Source organism: Gouania willdenowi, chromosome 22 (genome assembly GCF_900634775.1).
Source record: "Gouania willdenowi chromosome 22, fGouWil2.1, whole genome shotgun sequence".
Classification (NCBI taxonomy): Eukaryota; Metazoa; Chordata; class Actinopteri; order Blenniiformes; family Gobiesocidae; genus Gouania; species Gouania willdenowi.
In genome coordinates this window covers 11610706-11634161 of record NC_041065.1, presented here as the reverse complement: position 1 = coordinate 11634161, position 23456 = coordinate 11610706, and the positions used below count along the sequence as shown (strand labels likewise).

General features: G+C 39.7%; 2 protein-coding genes across 5 annotated transcripts; one reads left to right on the top strand and one right to left on the bottom strand.

Annotated features, from left to right (window-relative positions):
- On the bottom strand, positions 1 to 12773 carry afg1la (AFG1 like ATPase a). The gene is made up of 15 exons (XM_028438100.1): positions 12770 to 12773; positions 12301 to 12470; positions 11342 to 11516; positions 11009 to 11214; positions 7781 to 7832; positions 7606 to 7707; positions 5628 to 5758; positions 5443 to 5542; positions 2524 to 2582; positions 2368 to 2450; positions 2209 to 2279; positions 1999 to 2099; positions 941 to 1081; positions 753 to 863; positions 1 to 490 (listed from the first exon to the last, which is right to left on the bottom strand). Exons 1-15 carry the CDS (start codon positions 12771 to 12773, stop codon positions 359 to 361), a joined length of 1638 nt encoding a protein of 545 aa, XP_028293901.1. The 3' UTR covers positions 1 to 358.
- Positions 12774 to 13055: 282 nt separating this feature from the next.
- On the top strand, positions 13056 to 22964 carry LOC114456417 (sex comb on midleg-like protein 4). 4 transcript variants are annotated; one of them, XM_028438148.1, is made up of 9 exons: positions 13060 to 13180; positions 13572 to 13629; positions 14840 to 15067; positions 16195 to 16324; positions 17496 to 17696; positions 17861 to 18022; positions 22146 to 22358; positions 22461 to 22588; positions 22663 to 22964. In XM_028438148.1, exons 3-9 carry the CDS (start codon positions 14846 to 14848, stop codon positions 22786 to 22788), a joined length of 1182 nt encoding a protein of 393 aa, XP_028293949.1. In that variant the 5' UTR covers positions 13060 to 13180; positions 13572 to 13629; positions 14840 to 14845; the 3' UTR covers positions 22789 to 22964. The 4 variants fall into 4 exon arrangements, with proteins under 4 accessions (XP_028293948.1, XP_028293949.1, XP_028293951.1 ...); XM_028438150.1 differs by having other exon boundaries at positions 13121 to 13180; positions 13578 to 13629; XM_028438147.1 differs by lacking the exon at positions 13572 to 13629 and having other exon boundaries at positions 13056 to 13180.
- Positions 22965 to 23456: the final 492 nt, after the last annotated feature.

Genomic DNA, 23456 nt, shown 5'->3' with positions numbered 1-23456 from the left:
TATGTTACGGTAATGTTTAATAATGTTCCCATTAGATCAATTATAAGATAATACAGACCATTATAAAGCTGCTAAAACATGCATTCCCAAAGCTGTTGTTGCATGTGTCTCACACCTTCATTTTTCACCACACAATTCATCTTTGTAAGGTGTCATGTTGCGATAAAGCATTAAAAGATTCTCAGGATATTTATAAAGTATTTATGTACAGAGATTGCAAGATCGCGCACACACACACATACACACATACACTGAGGAGGCACCCCATTGGGATTGTGCGTTCCAGGGTGAGTAGGAGTTCCCCATTCAGTCTGTGTTGTGTTTGGCAGTGAAAAAGAACAGTTTGTGGAAATGACGTCTACGATTTGGAGCTTCTGTCTCCTTCCAACCAGTATTCCTCGCTCTGCATCTCTGTGAGGCGGGACACGGTCCTCTGGAAGGCAAATTTCTCCTCCTCCCCGCTGAAGATGGACAGACTGCTGGCTTCATCCTGTCGCGCAAACAGTGAATCATACAGAGTTTTAGAGTCTCTTTCTAATCTGTTGTTTTAATAATATTAGATCAAATAATCTAGCGAATTAAGATTTAAAGAGGAGGAAATGTGACCCTGACTGTTAACATTTCCTGTGGCTTCTTGAATCTTTGAAATATATCAGTCTGTGTGTAATGAATATATATATATAAGAGCTGGTACTGTAATTTTATTGAGTTATCTCCATGTTCCATTGAAAGCACAAACTCAAGAGTCGTACCCTTTTCAACCCCAGGTCGTCCATCAGAATGTGACTCTCGTCGTGTCCGTGGTCCCCGTTGTGTACGAAGATGTTCTCCAGCGTGTGATCGGCCAGAATCACCACGCGTACCTGAGACAGGAGAGTGACACTGTTCCTAATGTCATGGGTCGGACTGTTCCACATGTGTGTGTGTGAGCGCATCATACCTTGTGGTCATAGAGAGCGTCGACCAGCGTTATGAGGCGCCTGGCTTGAGTTTTCTTGTTCATCGTCAGCAGAGGAATGTGACGGATGAAGACGGTGTCGAAGAGCCTGGAAATCTCCAGGTAGTCACTGGCTCCTAAAGGCTGAGTGGATCACCATCATCATCATCATCACCATCATATTTACTTCTGAACTTCATCATGCAATAAGTGCAATGTTTGTTTTTCCATGGCTTTCAACAAGTGTGTATAAAAGACGATAAGATGTGTTTATTTACGTATAACTTCCGATTGATTATAAGATTTTTCATAGTTTAACATGTTGATTTTATGGCTGTGTATCAGCTTAAACCTAATTTTCCTCTGAGTTTCTTCAGAACTCCACATACATGCATGTGCATAGGAGCAAACCAATTCTAGATAGATAGAACTACTTTAGGTGTGAACCAGATGTGAAAGTAACGAATTACAATTACTCTAAATCAGTCATTTTAATTGTACTTAAAGAGTAACTAAACCCAAATACCACTTTTTCCTGCTGACTACAACTATATTTGGGTATGAAGTAGTGCTGTTGATTGATCCTGGTCCAACTCTCAACATTTCAGTCAAAGTATTTATATTTGGTATATTTTGTTGTAAAATGTCAGTGACTGCCCTCTATGGGTTGAAACCTGGTTATTACAATTGATTTTTGCTATTGGCTGAGAACAAGATTGTGAATTTTTAGGACCATCTTGCATCACAAACAAGCACTGCTAGCCCCGCCCCTTTTACAAAAACAAGCACCTGTGGGCTCTGCAATCTGTGTTGAGTTGGTTGGATTGAGAGAAGAGTGAATATGGAGGTATATTGAGTAATGAGTAGCTAGTTAGCATAGCATAGATTGTTCATTGGGGAGTTTATAGCATAGACTGGGCGTGTCTTAACTGCTCTACAATCAAGGCATTTTTAAAATTTAACTAATTAAAGGTGAAGATAATCTAAACACTCAATAGGTTTTAATTTCAATGACATTATTTGTAATTAAAATTAGCTTTTCCAGCATCAGTGAGACTCACCCTGTCACACAGTTCCTCAAACGTACAGTCTAGAATGGTCCCACAGGCTTTGCTCAGAAGGACTTTCCTGTTGAGAACATTCAGCACTCGCGGCCGCGTTACTGAAATATAATAACCATACAGCATAAAGAATTATGTTTTCCACAAATGTAGGAAAATCTTCTGTTAGCTCTAGAATAAAGAGAGAATTGTTCTCCAAACGTGACATACTGTCATTCTGTTTAAAGGCCAGCTCATCAAACATCTCATCGAGTGTCGCCTCCGCGTCAGATTCACTGGAGCTAGAGGAAAAAAAAAACGGAATTCTATACATAGAAGGAAAAGCCCAGGTTAGACTGACTTTAGCGTGAGGTCACAAACGTTACGTACAGAAAGTAAAGCTTTCCAGCCGATGGTTTGTTCTGCTTGCGGTAGTCGATGCCCGAGTCCAGGCGAAGAGTTTGGCAATATTTCTGTAGAAGATGAACAGATTGATTAGAGCCAAGATTACAATAAGTTGGCAGCTATTAAAGCAACCGTTCCTACCTGCAACACAGCAATAAAAGGCACAAAGTTCACCCTCTGCAGTCCGTTCTTATACAAGTCTGAGGAAACATGCACAAGATTGATCCTATTAGCAAATAGGTTAACATAGTGGTTCTCAAAGTTTTCTGGGTATTTCCCACTTTGAACAAAGGTGAACTTTCAAGCCCCACCTCCACCCATTGCCCCCCAAAAAATCTTGAAAAATTACACATTTTCAAATTTATTGAACTAACAGGGAACAAGTAACATCATGTTTCATAATAAATAAAAAAAACTAAAAACTAGATTTAACTAATCAACTGCATAAAAAAACAAACTTAAAAATGTAGGTAATAACGAAACATTAGGGATGTAACGATTAATTGTAAGGCAGTTCAAAAAACGATTCATAAGTATCACGATTCACATCGATACGGTGAATATTTCATCGCAGTACTTTTTTTAATCCAGAAGTGTTGGCGGCGGGCGGAATCTGCTAATACTTTCTTTCTGGCCGCCTTCTACTTTTAAACATGTTCATAAATGATTCCTTACCCCTTTAGCACCGAAAGAATATCTGTAATATTACATGAATATCTGTAAGTCACGTTTTTCTATTAGCTCTCTCTGCTAGCATAGCATCTCTTCTTCACTGCAAGATATCTCCCTGCCAACCAACCACTGGGTTACCAGCACCCTCTGCTGGTCCAAACAAATATCTGACCTAAATACAGTGAAATCACTGTTTTTTTTTTTTTGTTTTTTTTTCTTAAGTCCAATTGTTAAGGCACAAAATACATTTTCAGTTGCACTTTTAAAAAGAAAAGGAACTATTAGGCAGTTTTGCATTGTTTACTATAGAACCTGAATTTAAATTAATAGGCTTCTTCTTCATTTGTATTATTCCTTTATTTATTTCATTCAAGATTTATTTTTAGTTAAATTGCATTGTTTTGAATAGTTTATCAAGGGATTCTTTTGACAATGAAAAATAAAAGGAAAACAGGATAGTTCTTTATAGTTTTTTTTCCCCAAAAAAATCAAGGAATATTTTTTCAGTCATCATTTTTCTACAGTCCCATTTTGTAAAATAAATCGTGAGAGAATTGTATTGTGAACCCAGTATCGTGAATCGAATAGTATCGGGAGTTGAGTGAATCGTTACATCCCTAGGAAACATTATTTGCAATCTGTGCCAAAAAGCTTAAGAAAACAAAAAAGGAAATTCAGTGCACATATAAAATGAACTAACAGGGAAAAAGTAACATGTTTCATAATGCAAGTAACATTTTTCACAAATAAATGAAAACTCAAAAACTATATTCAAATAATCACCTGCATAAAAAAATGTAAAAGTGCAGCAGTCAAAAATACATGGTTTGCAATCTGTGACATAAAGCTGAAGAAAGCAAAAAAGGAAATTAAAGCTGCAGTTTGTAGAATTGTGAGATGCTCCACGCTCCCCTCCTGAACAAACTTCACCGGTCTTCCTGTGTAACTCTTTGCGACTGTTTTCTCCATAGAGACTAGTAACAAATGTAGGGACTTTATCTTGTGTTACTGAAGAGTTTTCTGATGTTTTAGAGACATTAATGCAAGGATCACTCGCTGCTGTGAGGACCGTAAGAGGGTCAGAGCTGCTCCTCACACAAGCAGCTGCACCCGAGCCCAGCTGATCAGAGCAGACACACACACACATCCAGACTGCAGATGAATTGCGTCTGTTCTCCGTCTCCACCTTAGATAATGTTTCTCTTAGCTTTACAAGCTATTTATCCCGTCTGTTATCACTATCTCTCTCTGACTCGGGGCAGATACGTGCTAACTGAAAGCGGATTCCACCGCTTTCCGAGAGGGAACTCCATGAGTCTGTTCCTCCCAAACACGTTTGTACCTTTATTCTGTTGCTTCTCAATCTCCGTCTTCCTTTTTCCTCTTGATTTGCTGTGTAATCGCTGTGCTAAAAGCCAAGTAAAGACTCTCAGATCGTGAACGCGCATTGACTTTTGACGAGCAGCTCCAGCAGCCAATAGTAATGCTAGTAAGTCCAGCGTCACGCTCCTGTATTTCTAAAGCTCATTTACAGGTCCAGGAGAAGGAGCAGAGATTGACTGTCCACTCAGAACACTTAGGATTACAATATCCTCAAAGATGATTATTGATTTTTGACCAAATAACACCAAACATTTAAAGTTTGTTCTGCTTCACCTCACATGCCAACCACAATCATTATTTTTGCACTTTAGTTCCACGTTACATTTTTTCATTTTTTTCATTTATTTAGTCAGGAGACCCACATTGAGATTAATAATCTCTTTTACAAGTGTGTCCCGGCAGCAATACATAAAACAAGTTTACAGTGTCAAAATAATACTAAAATGTTCTTAAAACAAATAAATAGCACAAAAGACAAGTACATGAAAACCATAAAAAGCACTGTTACTGAGTAAGTTAGCAAAAACAAGAACAAGGTGTAGTTTTTGTTTTCATGTGCTGTAAAAGGGCCCTTAACTAAAGTTTAAAATCTTTCTGTATAGCATTCCACGAACATGGAGCGGAATACATGAAGGCTTTTTCTTTGTGGCATATCTAATGCAGTCTAATAATTAATGCTTTTTTAAATTCTGCTACATTTTTAGGCTTTTCGTTATTACTTTCTTTGGGTGTAGGCATTTTTTTCAGGGTTATTTTCAATGAGGAAAGGCATTTAAGAAGATTGACGTGAGATTGAAAACGTCCTCCTGTTTGGCGCGCCCCACCTGTCATACCTCCATTCCCCACCAGGGGGCGCGTCACACCCTTTAAGAAGCATTGGGTTATGGTTTGAAGGTTTGATGATATTTTACTTGAAAACTAATAACTTTTAATAACTAATTCAGGACCTGATCTAACGCTCCACCAGAGAGTGACATACAGTGCATATGGAAACGCGTTGCTCACCTTCAGGAATCCGATTGGAAGTGGCCACGACCACGACACCTTTGCGGAATAAGTTCTCAAACAGCTGCTTTAGGATCATTGCATCTGCAATATCAGTGACCTGAAATGATTGAGTGCAATAATATAAGTATCAGCGTTGTGTTGAAAAATGCATACATAAATACAGAGCTTTAAAATGAGAGAACCTGGAACTCATCGAAGCACAGCAGACAGGCCTCCTCGCTGATCTCCTCAGCCACTGGAGCGATGGGGTCGTACGATTTAGCCATTTTTCCTGCTTTCCTTTTGGGCATGCTCTGTTTTAACCGATGAATCCCTGCAGGTCGACAACCACACATTTCATTTACTCGACACTGTACAGCGAGTAAAGACACGTTTGGTGCAATTGTCACAAGAATCCATTTATTTTAATCTTCTTTAAAGAAGCAGGGGCTCTCACGCACAAAGCGTGCATAAAAACCTGATGTACACACCTCTATTTCATTCTAAAATTCATATTCCTTGTCTTTCCTGCCATGTTTTATACCACATTTCACACGAGGAAATTAAAGTGTGCTTTACATTAATTAATGCTGCAGCATTTTAAAAAATATACAGAAAAATCAACAACAAAAACATGAAACGGTTTGAAATGAAGAATAAAAACATTCATCCCCATTGGCTTCCATTTCATTATTGGTTGTATAGGTCTTTAACGTGCACACAGTCATTCTCACACTGGCTTTGGTCTCACTGGTGTAATTCAAGGTGAACTGGGATTTACAAAGGGAAAGTGCTTGAAATGTGCGCACACAGGTTTTTTGGCTCTCACCATTTTTCAGATTTTTTGCACATGCGCACTTTCAGCTCTTCTGGATCCATTCTATGTTCATTCTATAGCCTCAGATTGTGATTGTTTTGTTGCATGTAAAGGCGTGTACAGTGTATGAGGGCATTCAGTGTTAAAGCTAGGGTAGGCGATTTTCTCCAGATACACTTTTTAAGTTTTTGGTTGAAATTGTCTTTATGTCCTGACAGAAATTAATATCTTCCGTACTCTGAAAAAGAAATGTAAATCTGTAATAACTTCGACCAATGGAAAAAAACAGACCACTTTTTTTAACCAATCATGTCTCCCTGTCTCCCTGCTTGTTTTCGATCACACTGAAAGCGTGTCACCGCTGACAGAGTTAAACCTGAGTTTTTAGTCACGTTTTTTAACATATATAATGGTAAAGTTTATTGTTTACTTACTGCTGAATGAGACAACAAAATTTTTACACAATACAAGTGGTGAGCTGAGGTCTGCTTCTGCAGCAGCTGTGCGCATGCATGTGAGTGAGACGGAGCACAGAGGGAAGGGGGGTAAAGGCGGAGCCATCGGGGAAGCTACATTCAAAATCATGCTAGCTTTTGAAAATCGCCTACCCTACCTTTAACTATATGCTTACAAGTAATACAACTAGTTATTTACTGTAAAGCAGAGGTGGGAAACTTTTATCACAGCGAGGGCCACAGAATTGATCGACTGACACAAGGGCCACATTATCAACATTGATCAGAGTACAGTTTTTTTTTTTTAATGTGTTTTTATTGTTGTTTTGTGTGAGTAAATTTGTGAAGTTTTCTCTCATTTTCTGTGTTCTTTGTTGTCATTGAGTCTAATTTTTATGTCATTTAGTTTTCCACTCATTTTGTGTTTTTTTGAGTCATCTTTGTATATTTTTGAGTATTTCTGTAGTCGCCATGTGTGTTTTTGGAGTAATTTTCTGTATTTTTTTTTTTTTTGCCCTTTTGTATGTTTTTTGGAGTTATTACTGGTATGTGGGGTAATTTCATTTATTGTGTAACTTGTGCGTTTACCATGGGGACCACACAAATTTAGACCAAAGGCTGCATTTGGCCTCCATGTTGCCCATGTCTGCTGTATAGATTCCTCTTGACAAAAAGTGCCATATTCATTTCTAACCCGAGTGTCAGTGAACGCCTCACCTGGCTGACTGAGCCACACACTGTTTATAGTGCTAATTTAATAAAGAACCAGGCTAAAACAGATCGCGAAGAACACAAGAATCACACTAAAGGCAGCAGTTTCCCACCTGGCGTTGACCATCATGTAATTTAACAAAGCTGCAAATCTTTGACACAAACTATTCCGCTGACACTGCATCAAACTGCACTCACGTTTGTGGACGTCCAACATAAAACCGTGAAAGTGCACCCTCTTTTTCTTCTCCGTCTCCACGTAGGAATAAAACATGTCCATCACCATTGTTTTCCCTGTGCCTGAAACATGAGGGTTTATTTCAGCTCAAATCATTAAATACAGCAGCAGTTGTCATGCCTGTGTGTTTCTTACCTACATCACCGTAGATGTAGTAACCTTTGGGAGGTTTGGTTTTACTGAAAAACTGGAGACATACAGTATATGAGCAAAATGTACTTAAAGAAGTGAAGTTGGCCTGAAAGTTCTTTCTCATGTTTGATGTCATTTTGTAAATAAATAAATGGTATGCAGTATACCAAATAAATGCAATATTTATTCCTTTGACATCTTTACTGTGTTAATTTTATATATAATCTCTTTCTGATGATCACCAATTAGATTAATATGTGTCTCTATTGTGTATTTTGCCCTTATTGGTGCTTTTTTTAAAACACAATAATACAATATTAGAAAATAACATTTTAGAAATATATTTGAAAATTAATATTTACATTTACTAAATGTTCGTGTGTCAAAATATATGTAAATGTGGTATCAAACAAATGTAAAAGCTAAGGCCAAAAGATGATTATTGCATCTGTGAAATCTATTTATAACGTTTTCATTATTAGACATTAAGGGTGAAAGAAAAAAAACGATTTGGCGATATATTGCGATATTTCACCGCGCGATTAATCCCAATCAATCCAAAAGAATGTCTAAATCAATTTTATTTAATCATGTTTTTTTTGGTTTTTTTAAACAAAAAAACATTTAATTGCGCTAACATATGCATAGCACGTAAACGCCCGGGTACTAGGTGTCAGGGAACCACAGCAGACCTTGTTAAACTACTTCACTACTCAATGCATTTTAGCTTGGAAGTTGATTGCACTTTATTTTCATAAAACACACTTTTATAGATCTATATGGTTACTTTTTTTTCTACAGAATTTAAGAACTTAACAGAATCAAAATGTGTTGTGGAAGCAAAAGTTTAACTTTTTTGACAAATGTAATTTGACAGTTTGATAAACATACCACTTGTTTTTGACATTTGTACTTGAATTTCAGCTCGTTACCATTTACTTGTTCTCGCAAGTTTAAAAAAATTGGCCAACACTTCACTTGAACTTTTATAGATAAGGCTGACATTACGCTGTCATTATTATGACATGACACTGTCATTAGCATGAATAGGGTGTCATTAAGGTTGTAATTACGTAAGTGTCGTTCGTTACCCTAACCCCTAACTTTAACCTTACCTAACCCCACTAAATCTTTTCACCTAACCCAAAAAATGCCAACATAGCTCCAAAGGCGTCATAAAAGGAAACATAAGCGGTGAGATCAGAAGCAGGAGCGGGGCTAGCAACCAAGCTAAAAGCTAATCCTCAGAGAACGCTGCTTCCTTCCATCCTGTGTTCTAATGTCTGTTCCCTGGAGAACAAACTGGCTACCTGAAGCTGGATTTAAATTTAACACAGGAGATGAGGGCGGCGGTGTTTGCATAAACGCCAATAACAACTGGTGCAACAATGGTGAGCTAGACTCGTGTCACTGCTCTCCTGATGTAGAACTACTGACTATAAAATGCCGACATTGTTCTTCCCTGATCTGTTATAACTTTTGGCAGTCTATAAAACGCCATGTTTTTCACAGTCTGACCAATTAGTACATCCAAAAACACATTTCCTCTCAAAATTCGGGATTTTCTTGTTTGTGTGCTGTTTGTAAACCGGCTGCTTATCTCCAAAATCGCGACTTCCGGGTTGATGACGCGGTTGATGACGCGCCATGAAAACCCTCCATATTGTATCATGACACTGAAATCATGAATCATATTGTATCGTCAGATTCATGGCAACGTACACCCCTAAGGGTGTGCGATCTGACGATATTAGATCGTTCAGGATTACAACATATGACGACAATCTCCCAAATCATGGAGATCGTAGAACCGTCTGCAGTTCACATTTTGCGTCATATGTCTGTGGTCCACACACAGAACATCCAATGGTTTTTTTTCTCTGCCAAATCACACCACTTGCTAGTCAGCATGTCAGCATAACAGACATTACAGATTAATTAAGCGCTTAAACGGGGCAGAAGTACGCTACACTCCCCCTCCCCCCCAGTGCACGAACACACAGAGTTAGCTGTGCTGCTTCCTCCGCGTTAGCGACTGTCTGTCAGAGGTTCAGTGCAGATGTCTGTCTGTCTGTCTGTCTGTTAAACTCCATCAGTTCTGAGTGTTGAAGCACTGAAATATGTTTGAGAAAACACTCCATGTGTTTCTCTTTTATAACTAACTCTGTCGCTGCGCTGTAGCAGAGATCTGCGGCTGCTGTAGCTAACGGGGCTGTTTCCATTTTCTTAAAGAGACAGTGTCCTGAATGTGATTTACTTTAAAAACTACTTTCAACAACTCAGAGCTGCCCTGAAAAAAGCAACACTACATAATTTAATCACATTTCAGCCTTAATGAAGGAAAAAGTCAAAAGTGATACAAAATGTTGATATTGCGCTGCTAGTGATTAATAAAAGGGTCTTTGCGGCATTATTCTCCACTGACTTTGACCCATTATTGTTTTTCTTGTAAAACTATTGAAAAAATAAATAAATGGTTTATATCACCTATTGCCATTTTGAGGAAAATTATAGAGATATGAATATTGGTCCCTATTACCCAGGCCTAATGTAACCAAAGCAGTAATGTTTTATCTTGTAAAGGATATGATTGTCTAAACTGTGTGAAATGAGGCGTTCAAACACTGCTTAAAGTAGGATTTTATTAATGAGTGTGTTACCTCAATAACAAATATAAATCACTAGACTGATATGCTGCCTTGTTATGTAGCAAGTGTTGCTAATGCTAATGCTAATGCTACACCACTTTAGTTAAACAAAGTAAAACGACTGTGTGTGACTAAAATAACTTGTCAGCTTTTTTGTTTGATGTTAATTGTACTAGGAACCAGTTTGATGAATTGCTTACATATTTTTATTTTTTTTAATTGATAATTACCTTGTCCTAAATGATCTTTTATTCCTTTTTTCCATTTAGGGAGATGATTTTAAGTAGGTGATTTGGTTTGTTTTATTGGTAAATAACTTTAAAATAATCTAAATGATTTGAATGAAGAAAAAAAAATTGCGATAAAATCGTGATTGTGATTTCACAAAAAAAAAAAAAAAAAAATCGTGATATATTTTTCCCATATAGCCCACCCCTATACACCCCTAATAGATATGCAACAATTCTTGCACAAAAGTTTGAAATGGAGGCAGACCAACATCAACACATGTATTATGCAGACGCGTGGATTAATATGAGGTTCATGGATGTGTCTGTAATGAAGGTAAATTTTGGGGGTGGACCTTGGAGAAGATGGAGGTCTGTGTGTTGCTGTATCCTCTGAGGGTTTTGTGCAGCTGGTCCAATTTGTGCAACACCATCCTCTGGTGCTCATCCTCCCTCAGGACCCCCTCTCTGATCAGCCCCCTGTAGTGATCCAGAGGACCGGCATAGCCCACGGTGCTCCCCCCGCCCTCCTCCTCCACATGCTGGTCTGTCACTGAGTAACCTTTAAAGACAATAACATCACACACCAAACACTGACACATCAACATGTTGACCACAAGCTGTAAACAACGTGAAGTTGGACCGTGAGTCATTTTAAATGGAGATTATGATCAAAGTGTGAGACAAACCTCGTGTACAAAGAGATGTGAGCATCTTAAAGGAGAAACATCGCTGTGACAACACAAGCCTGAAGCTGACAGAAGCTGAGGGTGACACTGACAGCACCGACAGAGGGCTGAACACCACCATCTTTGATTCAAATGTAGCTTTATTAACAACTACAGAACTAACGGAAGTACTTCCCTATGTTAGCCAGCAGATGGCGACAAATCAGCGGATTAAGACAACGATGAAAACATCATTCCAAAAAGTTCATTTTGTCTTTAAAAAAAAAAAAAAAAAAAAAAAAAAAAAAATATATATATATATATATATATATATATATATATATATATATATATATATATATATATATTACATATTTAAAGGTTTTGTTGATTCAGAAGACAAAAAATTCAGGAAATTTTAACTGCCAGTCTTCCTCAGAGGTGATTGCTTTGATGTATCCCTACAAGTTCTCTCATAAGGAAGGCGTCACCACATCTTCTAAAAGTTTTTAATTCATTTTTACCTATTTACTTTGGCCATTTTGTAACTTCTTTTCTCCCATTTTGGACTCTTTTCAAAAAGTTCTGACACTTTCTTTTTTTGTCCATCCAAGTTCTTTTTGACACTTTCATCCAGTTTTTGTCCTTTCGTTTTGGCCACTTTTCATCCAAATAAGCAATTTTTTTCTCAATAAATATCAATTGTTTCCTTTTCCCCCTACATTTTGCCTCTTTTTGTTACACATTTTTGCCCTTTTTCACTATTCTTTGCCACATTTTGCTTATATAAGCTACCCTTTGCTATTACATACCACCTGGTTCCTCTTTATTTGCCCATTTTTTTGCAACTTTTGACAACTTTTTCCCCATTTTAGTCACTTTACACTCTTTTCTTTTTGCCACTTTTTAACCATTTTTGGCCACCTGTTACCATGTCTGCCTCCACTCACTCATCACGCAGCAGATCGGAAAAGGCCCACTTTGGGTCGAGGCCCGGTATGCCAGATGGTTAGTCCACCCCCGGCCCCCTGTCGCCCGATGTTCTCTGGGCAAAGGAATGTTCCCTCATCCCTGTTGATGTTTAAGCTTCGCTTCCTGATCTTGATGGCTTCATTGATCCAGCATTTGTAGCAATCTCCTCTGAGGAAGACTGGCAGTTGACAGTCGAAACATGTCAGGAGACAAAATTTCCTTACTTTCACCCCCTCACATTTATTTTTTGGTAATAAATCCTGCCACGATTCCCTTACATACAGTAAACATCTCATGTACAAACTTAAAAACGTCATCATGATAATTTTATGCTTAACTATGATTTTTTTGAATGATAAACATTGAATGGAGTCAAATTGACCCCAAGGTTAATAGATGGTTAATGCGTGTTGAAGAATGACATCCTTTCATGTGTCACAATAATAAGCCACACCTTGATCAGCATCATTAATTTACTCATCATGGCTATTGTTTGTTAGTTTTTATTACCAGTGGGTGTTTGCACCAAACAATAGACAAAAAAAAAAAAAAAAAACGAACAAAATCACTGCAGGAAAATATATTCTTTTTTTACTATTTATAACAATGATGAATGAAACCCAGTCCTCGGTCTATCTCTTCCTCCTCACAGCTGAGCTCAGCCTCCAGCCGCAGACACAACACTGCAGAAAACTGTCAGGGTGTCACAGGGCTTACAGGCTTGTTGCCATGACAACAGAGGAGCCTGTGTCTCCCCCCTTCGCTCTGTGTGATGCACACACACACACACACACACACAGCACATTACAGTAGAATCTTCCTGGCTCTGACATTTCTCGCCGTGCTATTGGACGGAAACATCAGGATACTCCACATCTGCTTTGGATGGTGAGTTCAGCCATTGCTTGTTTACATCCTGGATCACATTTTGAACAGATCAATAACAGTTTCCACTGGTGCTGCATTGAGGATGTGCATCCATTCTGGCAGCGGCGTCTTCTTCCTTTGCCTTTCTTTCTATTTTAGATTTGGGTGGAAGCTGTCATCATAATGGTAATTCATAGCTGGGTAGCCATGGTGAAGTCAATTTCCCCCTCCCTCTGCCACTACTGAATGCATTAGTTTAATGAGATGTCTGCAGCCTGTGTGGCGAGCAGTAGCAGTATAGCAGTATAGCAGTGTGTGGAAGTGGAACAGAGAGGAGGGAACCAGACAAAGCATGAGTAGTGTGTAGATTGTTCACCCTTGTGAGGGATTTGGGTTTATGGTCATTTCTCAGCTGCAGATTGAGGACCGAAGGGCTTGGCTGGGAGGCTTTCACAAAAGAACTATAGCAGGTAAGGATCCCCCCCCACCCCACCCCCCTCCTTTCCCTCCCTGTCAGGTTTATGGTGTGTGCTGGGTGCAGGATGGAGGAGCTGTTTCCTCCACACTTCATGCATGGCTGCCTTTTGTGTTCCACTTCTTCTCTGCTCTTTCCACCACAGTGCTGCTCAGTCGTGTATTCTGCAGCTTTCTCTTAGTGTTTAAATGAGACCCACCTTTTCCTTTCAATGGAAGCGATATGCTGCTTTCCACTATTATAATAAATGTATAATGAAGATCAGTGCATGAGTTAAGGCAGGGATGGGCAAGTGTTATTGTATCTGATCCAAGGGCCACATGATCAATATTCATGTGAGCATTTAGAATAATTACCAATCAGAGCTTTAATGGGGTTTTGTCTGTGGTTTTGATGTTTTATCAGTTTTTGGTCTTATTATGTTTTTTTGAAATCATTGTTTGAGTGTGTGTGTGTGTGTGTGTGTGTGTGTGTGTGTGTGTGTGTGTGTGTGTGTGTGTGTGTGTGTGTGTGTGTGTGTGTGTGTGTGTGTGTTCTTGATGTAATTTTGCATATTTTTCTGTCACTTTCTGCATTTTTGTTGTTGTTTTCTGTAATTTCCTGTCATTTTGTGTAATTTTCAAAATCATTTATGTGTTTTTGGAGCTATTCTGTAATGTATTGTTGCTTTGTGTGTTTTGTAGTCATTTTGTTTGTTTTAGTGGTTGTTGTGTCTGTCTTTGTCACAATTTTATCTTTTATAAGTCATTTTGTGTATTCTTTGGAGTCATTATGTGTGTTTTTGTTATGTTTTGTGTTCTTGGTGTAATTTTGTGTATTTTTCTGTCATTTTCTGCCTTTTTGTTGTTGATTGGCGTGTTTTTTGTTGTAGTCTTCTGTAATTTCCTGTCATTTTGTGTAGTTTTCTTAATAGTTTGCGTGTCTTTGGAGCTGTTCTGTAATGTGTTGTTGCTTTGTGTGTTTTTGTAGTCATTTTCTTTGTTGACGTGGTTGTTGTGTCTGTCTTTGTCATCATTTTGTGTATTTTTTTTATTTGTTGTGTTTTTGTGTATTATGTTGGGCTTCATATTCCTTCCAACTTATTGAATTACAATTTTTGGGGCCACCAGTTGCCCATGTCTGAGTCAAGGTCATGTTTGTTCACTATAGTTATCTTTCTGTAAATCAGTGATTCCTTTTATTTTGTTTGTTTCTTGGTTTTCCAGCTCCAAATGAGTGTGCCTGCCACATCGGCACAGAAGTCAGACAGTGAGATGCAATCAGCTGCAGTGGCTCCCTCCTTCATTACCAGTCAGTCAGGGAAGACGCCAGGAAGAAAGAGGGGGAGACCCCCACTTCGCAATGTTGCTAAGATGGATTTCCCTAGCCGTTACCCCGAACTGCTTCCTCCGCTGAAAGTCCCCAAAAAGAGAGGAAGAAAACCAGGATTCAAGGTCAGCTGGTTAGAGAAAGGACGTGATCATGTGTTGGTGCTGTAGCTTTAAAAATGCATGTGTACACAAAGCTGACACACACACACACACACACACAGCTTAAGTAGAGTTGTCAATTATGGCCAAATGAGTATGTGTTTACAGGTTGGATGTACAAACTCTGTAGTGTTATAAAGGGATATATTTGCGGGTGCAAAGTGAAATAGCGTGTGTGATTTCCCTGGTTTAATTTTATGGGACATACACATGATAAATTGATTAATAAAGTTTGCACCAATGTGGCAGTTTAGGTAGAATCTAATAAAAGACACATACATTTGTACAAATAAAACAATTTATTTAACATTTGTGTGTGTGTGTGTGTGTGTGTGTGTGATATCATGGTTAGTGCTGTTTATTGTAGGTGTTAAGGTGCTGTTAAAACCTTTCCACTTTGTGGTTGTGGTACCACTACACTGCTGCTGCTCACCGCTCTCTCTCTCTCTCCCCTCTCCCACCGCGGTGACTTCAAAATAAAATAAAAATAAACATTTTGCAACACCAATTAAGTCCAAAATAATGCATGCACACACCCAACCTATGTGCAAGCAGTCAAAAAAGTTTCAGGTCGAACAGACACCGTGTCGGGGAGAAATTTGCTCCACAAACACACACACACACACACACACATGCACGCGCATAACTTCCTTGATTTATTAGAGCAGGGATTCTCAACCCGTCTCACCCTGGGACCCACATTTTGCCACGGTCATCAAATCGCGACCCAATTTTTTTTAGAATTCAACCAACCAAATTTCATTTTTTTCAAAGATAGTTGCTGAAATCACGCATATATAATCTTTTTAAAAACATAAATAAATATATTTTGCTGTGCAACATGCATTTCACAGCATGCATGTCAAAATAAATGTTTCATTCAAAGTAAAAGACAAGTCCAACATGACAGACATTAAGTTTTTTTTTTGTTTTGTTTTTTTGGCCAGCTATTTGCGACCCACCCAGTACAGGTCCGCGACCCACTTTTGAGTCCCGACCCACCAGTTGAGAATGGCTGTATTAGAGCGATGTATTCACTGTATGTTTACCAAACCTCTGCACAATGATCCTCCAAACGTCTCTGTCTGCAGCTCAAACCCAGGATGATGATGACACCATTGGCCATCTCTCCTCCCAGCAGCACCCCTGAACCCGACATGAGCTCCATTCCACAGGATGCTGCCACCATCCCCCACTCTGCCACACCCCAGGTGCTCACAGGTACGCCACGGGATCCTAACTTTCTTTGTCTTAAAAACACTTTTCAGCAGGGATGGGGTCAATTACAGTTTTCAGTTACAATTACGTTTTCAATTATCCATGTTCAATTACAATTCAATTATGATTACAGCGACCAGCATTTTTTTTCCCCATTACAGGGTTAGTACAATTATTAATTTATCCTCAGAATGTAAATTATGATTACATTCTCAATTACTAAAGTTAAATTACAATTAATCACAATTACTGAGCCTGAAATAAATAATCCAATAAAAGTTAACCTTCCTCTTGTGGTAGCTTTCTGTTAGCATCTCTTATGATAACAGGTCCTAAATCAAAACAAATATATTTTGGTTACTTTGTTAGGCTTCCTAATCAATGAAAATAGAGGTTTTAATAATTTTGGTGTGGGCGTCTGAGCCTTTTTTGTGTCAGTTTACTCGATTTATGTATTTTTTTAAATGATAAAATGCGGGAAAGCTTGATATGAAACATATTTTAATAATTGTTAACTCTATATGTGTAGAACTGTACATAGAACTGTAATATGGTTCCCCAATTTAGCGTTAAATAATAATTTACAAATTTTATCGAATTTTCATGGCAATTACAATTATCTCAACTCAACTGCAATTTAATTCCAATTACGACAGAAACTGTTTTTTTAAATTACAATTACAGTTATAATTGTGCTATAATTATCATTTTGATTTGCTTTGATTTGATTTGATTTCGAACATGAGCACAACAGCAGTGTATCTCACAATGAGGAAAAAATAATAATGACAATAATAATAGTTATAAAAAAAATGAAAAAGAATTGGAAATAAATCAAACAAGGCAAAGAGAGAACAAATGGTACAAACATCCTGCTCATGAAGCCTATACAGGAAGTATATGATATCTAGTGCTATACATATAATCTTCTTATAATATACACCTATATATATATATACACATAATTCATTGATATATATCTATATAAATATACAATTCATGTGATCCATTATACATTAATTTGTCCACACATACAGAAGTATATACATAATTAATTATCAATTACTCGATTACAAATATATTTGACACCAACCCTGCTTTTCAGTCACAATTCAGCAACAAATGCAGAAATAGAATAATGCTGCATTGGTTTGATCTTTTTCTCCTGCATCAGTCTGTATATACATCAACAAGCAGGCTAACGCTGGCCCTAATCTGGACCGTAAGAAGATCCAGCAGCTCCCAGATCACTTTGGACCAGACAGACCGTCTGTGGTCCTTCAGCAGGCCGTCCAAGGCTGCATCGACAGCGCCTTCCAGCAGAAAACAGTGTTCACTCTCCTCACACAAGGCTACGGTGGAGAAAAGATTTCAGGTGTTGTACAAAGACCTCGCTCAGGTGTTGTTCTCTCTTTTGCTTAATTGTTTAATGGGTGCAGAGGAAATGCATTTTCATTCGTAAAGAGAGTTGACTGTCCTTGTTGGCAGGAGGTAGGGTCTAAACTGTGTTTCAAGTGGCTCCCTGTTTTGCTCCTCCAGCCACGTTTGATGGGAAACAACATCTTCTGAGCCTCCCTGTGGTGAACAGCATCGACTATGTGCTTCGTTTTTTGAAGAAGCTCTGTCGCAGCTTGCACTGTGAAAACCTCTTCAGTGATCAGCCCATTAGCCAGCACAGTGGTGGTTCCTACCAGTCCGATGGTAAATGGCACTGATGTAAACATGGGCTTTGGCTGCGTCCGAATAGTCCCTCCTATCTCCTTTCCTACCTACTTTTCTTTAAACCCCAGAAGTGTTTAAGTGGCGGTCATAATAAGAAATGTTCAAAGTCTATAAAATCTAAGGAAAGGAGGTTAATTGCTTCCTTTATAACCTTATATCTTTTAGCCAATTCAATTCACTTCAGTTCAACTTTATCTATATAGCGCAAAATACAACAATATTCATCTCGAAGCGCGATCAAAATATAAAATTCTTAAGAAAAGAGAAAAAACCCAACAAATCCACATAAACAAGTAAGGCTGGGCGGTAAGACCAAAAATGTATCTCACAGTATTTTTCTAAATTTTAACGGTTTCATGGTATATGACTGTATTTTTTTTTCATGCATAATCAGGTGTTCACAGCATTTTCTACTGGTTGATAGAGGAATTACAGCAGTAGATTGACTTAGGATGGTCTATTTTACTGTCATGATGAGTGAATATTGTAGAATAATTCCACACTAGTAGTAATACAAGTTTGCAACAGCAGCCCAAAGCCTTTTTGCCACACTAGCTTAGCTTTAGCATTAGCTTGATTTCTAGCTTTAAATGCTGCATACTCAGTGGTGTGGTGGTTTTTCATGGTGAATAAGGTAGTGTTTTGTTTGCAGCTCCACCAGGACTTATTTCCACATTAAGATTAAGATTAAAAGATTAAATCAGGGCTTTCGCCTTTAATTGGCCATGTAATGGAATTTGTCCTCTGCATTTAACCCATCCCTGAGGAGCAGTGGGCAGCCATTTTGCGGCGCCTGGGGAGCAGTTCAGTGATGGCCCAGGTGAGGCTTGAACCGGCAACCCTCCGATTACAAGCCCAGCGTCCTTAACCACTAGGCCACCACTCCCCGGAGGAGGAAGGGAGGCACACTGGGTACCCGGGGCGCGCGCCAGACGGGGCAACGGCCAGGGCGAGACCGCCGCGACCACCGGTGCAGAGGGGGGTTTAGGTTCCGAGTGACGGACGGCAAACCGCGCAGCCTGACCGGGGGCAGGTGCTTCGCGCACACCCCACGGATCGCCGGCACATCCCCCACGAGCGCGCCCACGGCGAGTCCGTCCTGGCCCTCGGAGCGGGCCGCGAGACGCGTCGCTTTGGCGGGGGAGGCTAAGCGCTCCGGGAGGATGCGGAGCGGCCCCGCGGCCTGGCTGCGGCGGGGGCCGAAGCCGTCTGCGAGGGGGAAAGGGGGGGTGGGGGGCGTTGAGACCCCCCTCCCCCAGATCCCCCCTGGAAGGAGCAGGGCGGCCCCCCCTCTGTGAAGGGGGAAACTGCCCGAGCCACCGGGGGTTGTTCTTGCACAGCGGCAGCGTGGGTCACGCGGCCCTGCGCAAAACGGTTATGACCCTTCCGCAGGTTCACCTACGGAAACCTTGTTACGACTTTTACTTCCTCTAGATAATCAAGTTTGATCGTCTTCTCGGCGCTCCGCCAGGGCCGTGACCGACCCCGGCGGGGCCGATCCGAGGACCTCACTAAACCATCCAATCGGTAGTAGCGACGGGCGGTGTGCACAAAGGGATAGGAATTTGTGATCCTTTTCTCTCTTTTTTAGTGTATTACTGTTGACATGCTAAGCTAACCGTGTCTCAGCGTCCTTGAGTGTTGTTCTCCTGTAGCAGAGGCATGCGCACGCAGGCACATGCTCACATGCAGCTTCAGAGATTTTAATTGTGTCTTTCTTATCCATTTACACATATGATTTACAACGTAACTAACACCAGAGCACTACTGTTTACCTTCCTATTTAGAAGTGCTACGTTTAAAACTGTCTGGTCTGAAACGCGGTGCAGTGTAGCGTTCCAAAAGTTGTGTAATCAAATACACCGGTACGGCGGTATATTAAAAATTTATATCATAACGAAAATATATACCGGTATTTGGTATGAACCAGTGTACCGCCCAGCACTATGAACAAGCATCAGCTACAGTGGGGAGAAACAAATTACAACAAAAGTCATCTCGAAGCGCTATCAAAAATTCTTTATAAAAATGAAAAAACCCAACAAGATCCACATGAACAAGCATTAGCGACAGTGGGAAGAAACAACTCCCTTTTAACAGGAAGAAATCTCAGGCAGAACCAGGTTCAGAGGTGGCAGCCATCTGCTGCGACTGGTTGGGGTTAGTGGACAGAAGGAGGAGAACAGAGCAGGATGGAGAGCTAGAACATCAGAGTGTCTCAGACTAGTTGAGCCGTGAACCACAGATCAGGAACTACCAGCTCCAGCTTCAAGACGAGGAGAAGGCACTGATTGCAGAAAAACATGATACAATATTAGCAGGTCTGCCTGCATGGAAATACCTGGTGCTAGAGTATGTGTGAGTGGAATATGAATGAGTATGGGGTGGACATCAGTGTAGATGGTGTGTAAGCAGTGCGATAGGTATACAACGAGGATAAGAAGTGGGGGGTTAGCTACAACCCGACACGACTGTGTCTGCCTGGACAGCACCCATTGCAACTTTTAGAGCAATTTTGTCCAATGTGCCCCTTTTCTTTTGTCTTAAGTCAATTACCCCTTTATTTTGTTATTTTGCGTGAGAAGGCTCGTCTGAAAGCTTCACTCATATTTTTCTGATGTTATATTTTCTGATTTTAGGTGTTGATCTTCATCTTTTTTATGTATTTTAAAGAGTTGTGCCACAATGTATGGATAAGGAAAATGTTTGTGAGCAAGCGGAAATTTGTCTCAGAATTTTAGAAAAATAAATTGACAAATGTTTCTGTGTACACCATGAGGTGTGTTGAAGTACCCCTAAGGTACCTCTGGTTGGGAACCACTGCGTTAGAGGACTATGTGTTGATGGTGGATCAACATTAATCCAAAATAAGTATAATTTATAAAATTGTTACATTAATACAAGATATAGGCTTACGTAACATTGTAAGCATACAAATGTACAACTGAGCAAAGCATTCCATAGGTGAAGGAATTATGTTGAATAAAACATAATGTGGCTTTTTTGATGGAGCTTTTTCTTGAACAACAGTGTGCTCTGTTTTCAGTTATCATGAATTTTGATGAACGCACGGATTAGCGGGTCCCTTGTCATCACAAGGAATTGCAGCCTCGATACTATCCCAACAAGATATATCTCATGACACGGCAGCGCATTCGTTGTTTGTGTTGGAAACACAGAAACACGGAGAAAATGACAACAACAACATGAATAACAACTCGGAACAGCCTCAGTGAGGTGCATCCACAAAGCCAAGCCTTTTGTATCGTTCACTGTAGAAAGTACCAACAATGTTCTGACCTTTCCTTTGCTGAAGGTCTGGTAGCTCAGGTGTTGGTCTCCCATCTTTTAAAAGCTGTTGTTTTTCCTCAAAATAAAGTTTCTTTATTGTCTCTAGCGCTGTCATCCTGCCTGTAGTGTTATCTCGCCCACTAGCTAGAGAACGTAGCAGCGGCCACGCTGTATCAATTCACTAATGCACTGTGAACTTACGCTTAGCATTTAGCATAGCACGGTTACGTCCAAAGGCAGCGTAGAGAGCTGCCTTTTTACATAAATGGTTTTCATATTGGGGAACTGACTGTACATGTGCAAAACACATAAAAACATGCTATGGAAACAGAGGCAGAGCAGCAATTTGCTTTTGCAAGGGGGTGTGGCCTCCTCCTGCCTTACAGCGGAGTGAGACTGTGCAGCGTCTGTGCCGTACCAGGAAATAGCGATGTTTAGTCATTTGGGCTGTGAAAAGCACAAAATGCTGACACTTTCAAACTTATAGATACTGTAGGCAATAAAAAAATAAATTATTTATAATTATATTATAATTAAAACCAATAATCAAAGTATCAATTCACGTTTTGGTAGGCACTGCCTACCTTGCCTACCCTGACTGCACGTCACTGGTTGCATCAGTGTTTCCTAGGCTAAAGGAGGTTATAAAGGAAGCATTGAGCCTCCTTTCCTTAGCTTTTAGAGAATTGGAACGCTCTTTATCATGGCTGACACTTAAACACTTCCGGGGGTTAAGGAAAAGAGATAGGGGGGACTATTTGGACGCAGCCATCGAGTCCACAAAGGGTTTTAATGGACTCACTGTGTTTAGCTGAAGCGTCCCTGACTGAGGATTACCATTCAGACCAGACAGACGGCAAACGTTACTCAGTGGATCCCAGTGATTCTGCGTTCAGCTCAGTGAGTTCATCCTACACCCCAAAGTCCTCCTACGGTTTCCGCTCCTCACAGCAGTTCTCCAACGGCACGGCGTGCCGGCAGCCGTCCAGCAGCCCCAACACGTTCCCAGAGAACAACAGGACAGGTGAGAGGTCGACACTGGCTCTTCTCTGATTGGGATTTAAGATACTAATCTAAATCCATTTCATTTGTTTCCTTTTCCCTGGTGGCTGCATTACATCTCCAGAGTCCCAGGAGTCCAAGTCTCCACCTAATAAGGACCCATCCACCTGGTCTGTAGAAGATGTCGTTTGGTTCATCTGGGATGCAGATCCACACGCTCTTGGCCCTCACGCAGATATCTTCAGAAAACATGTAAGCATACAGTTCTCCTTCCTTTTTTAATCAATGTAAAGCTACTCATTTACTGAGCTGTGATGCTTTCCTAGGAGATAGACGGCAATGCCTTGCTGCTCCTGAAGAGCGACATGATCATGAAATACCTCGGACTGAAGCTCGGACCAGCCTTAAAGCTTTGCTTCCACATCGACAAGCTAAAGCAGACAAAGTTCTGAAGCTGTTCAACGGGGAAAGTGTCTCCTCTTCATATCAGCAGAGTGTATGAAAGCCATGTAGGCTGTGGATCTTGAACTGTTAACCAATAGGAGGATACGTTTCTATGGAAGCGTATTGTTTTCACTTGGGGTAAAAAAAAATCTTTTTTTTCTGAATAATTTCTTTTTTTTGTTTTTCGGGCAATTTTTTTTAAATGTCTTTTTGACAATTTTTTTTTTTTTCCTTCTGTTTTTCACGCAAATTTTTTGTTTTGTTTTTTGGACTAATTTTTTTTCCTGTTTTAGCACGATAGACAAAAAAAATCACTCTGAAAAACAAAAGAAAAAAAATTGTTCAAAAGACAAACCAAAAAAAAGGAGAAATTATTCTGAAAAAACTGATTTTATTTTGATTTTTTCAAGTGAATGCAATACGCTTCCGTATGTTTCTCTTGAAGAGGTTTATATAATATATCAGTTCAGTTTGGGTGGCAGTTGGCCATTAATTTAGACACAGCAAATCTAGCCTAATTTTCAGTGTGAAGGGATCAGCGTAAAGTACAATGCAATAAGTGGAACAAACAGCCCAGCGTTATACTATACACAATATGGTCAAAAGCATGTTCCCTTCAAAATAAAATGCACAGAAAATTTAATGACACCTTATTCTCAATCAGTAGCTGTTATTA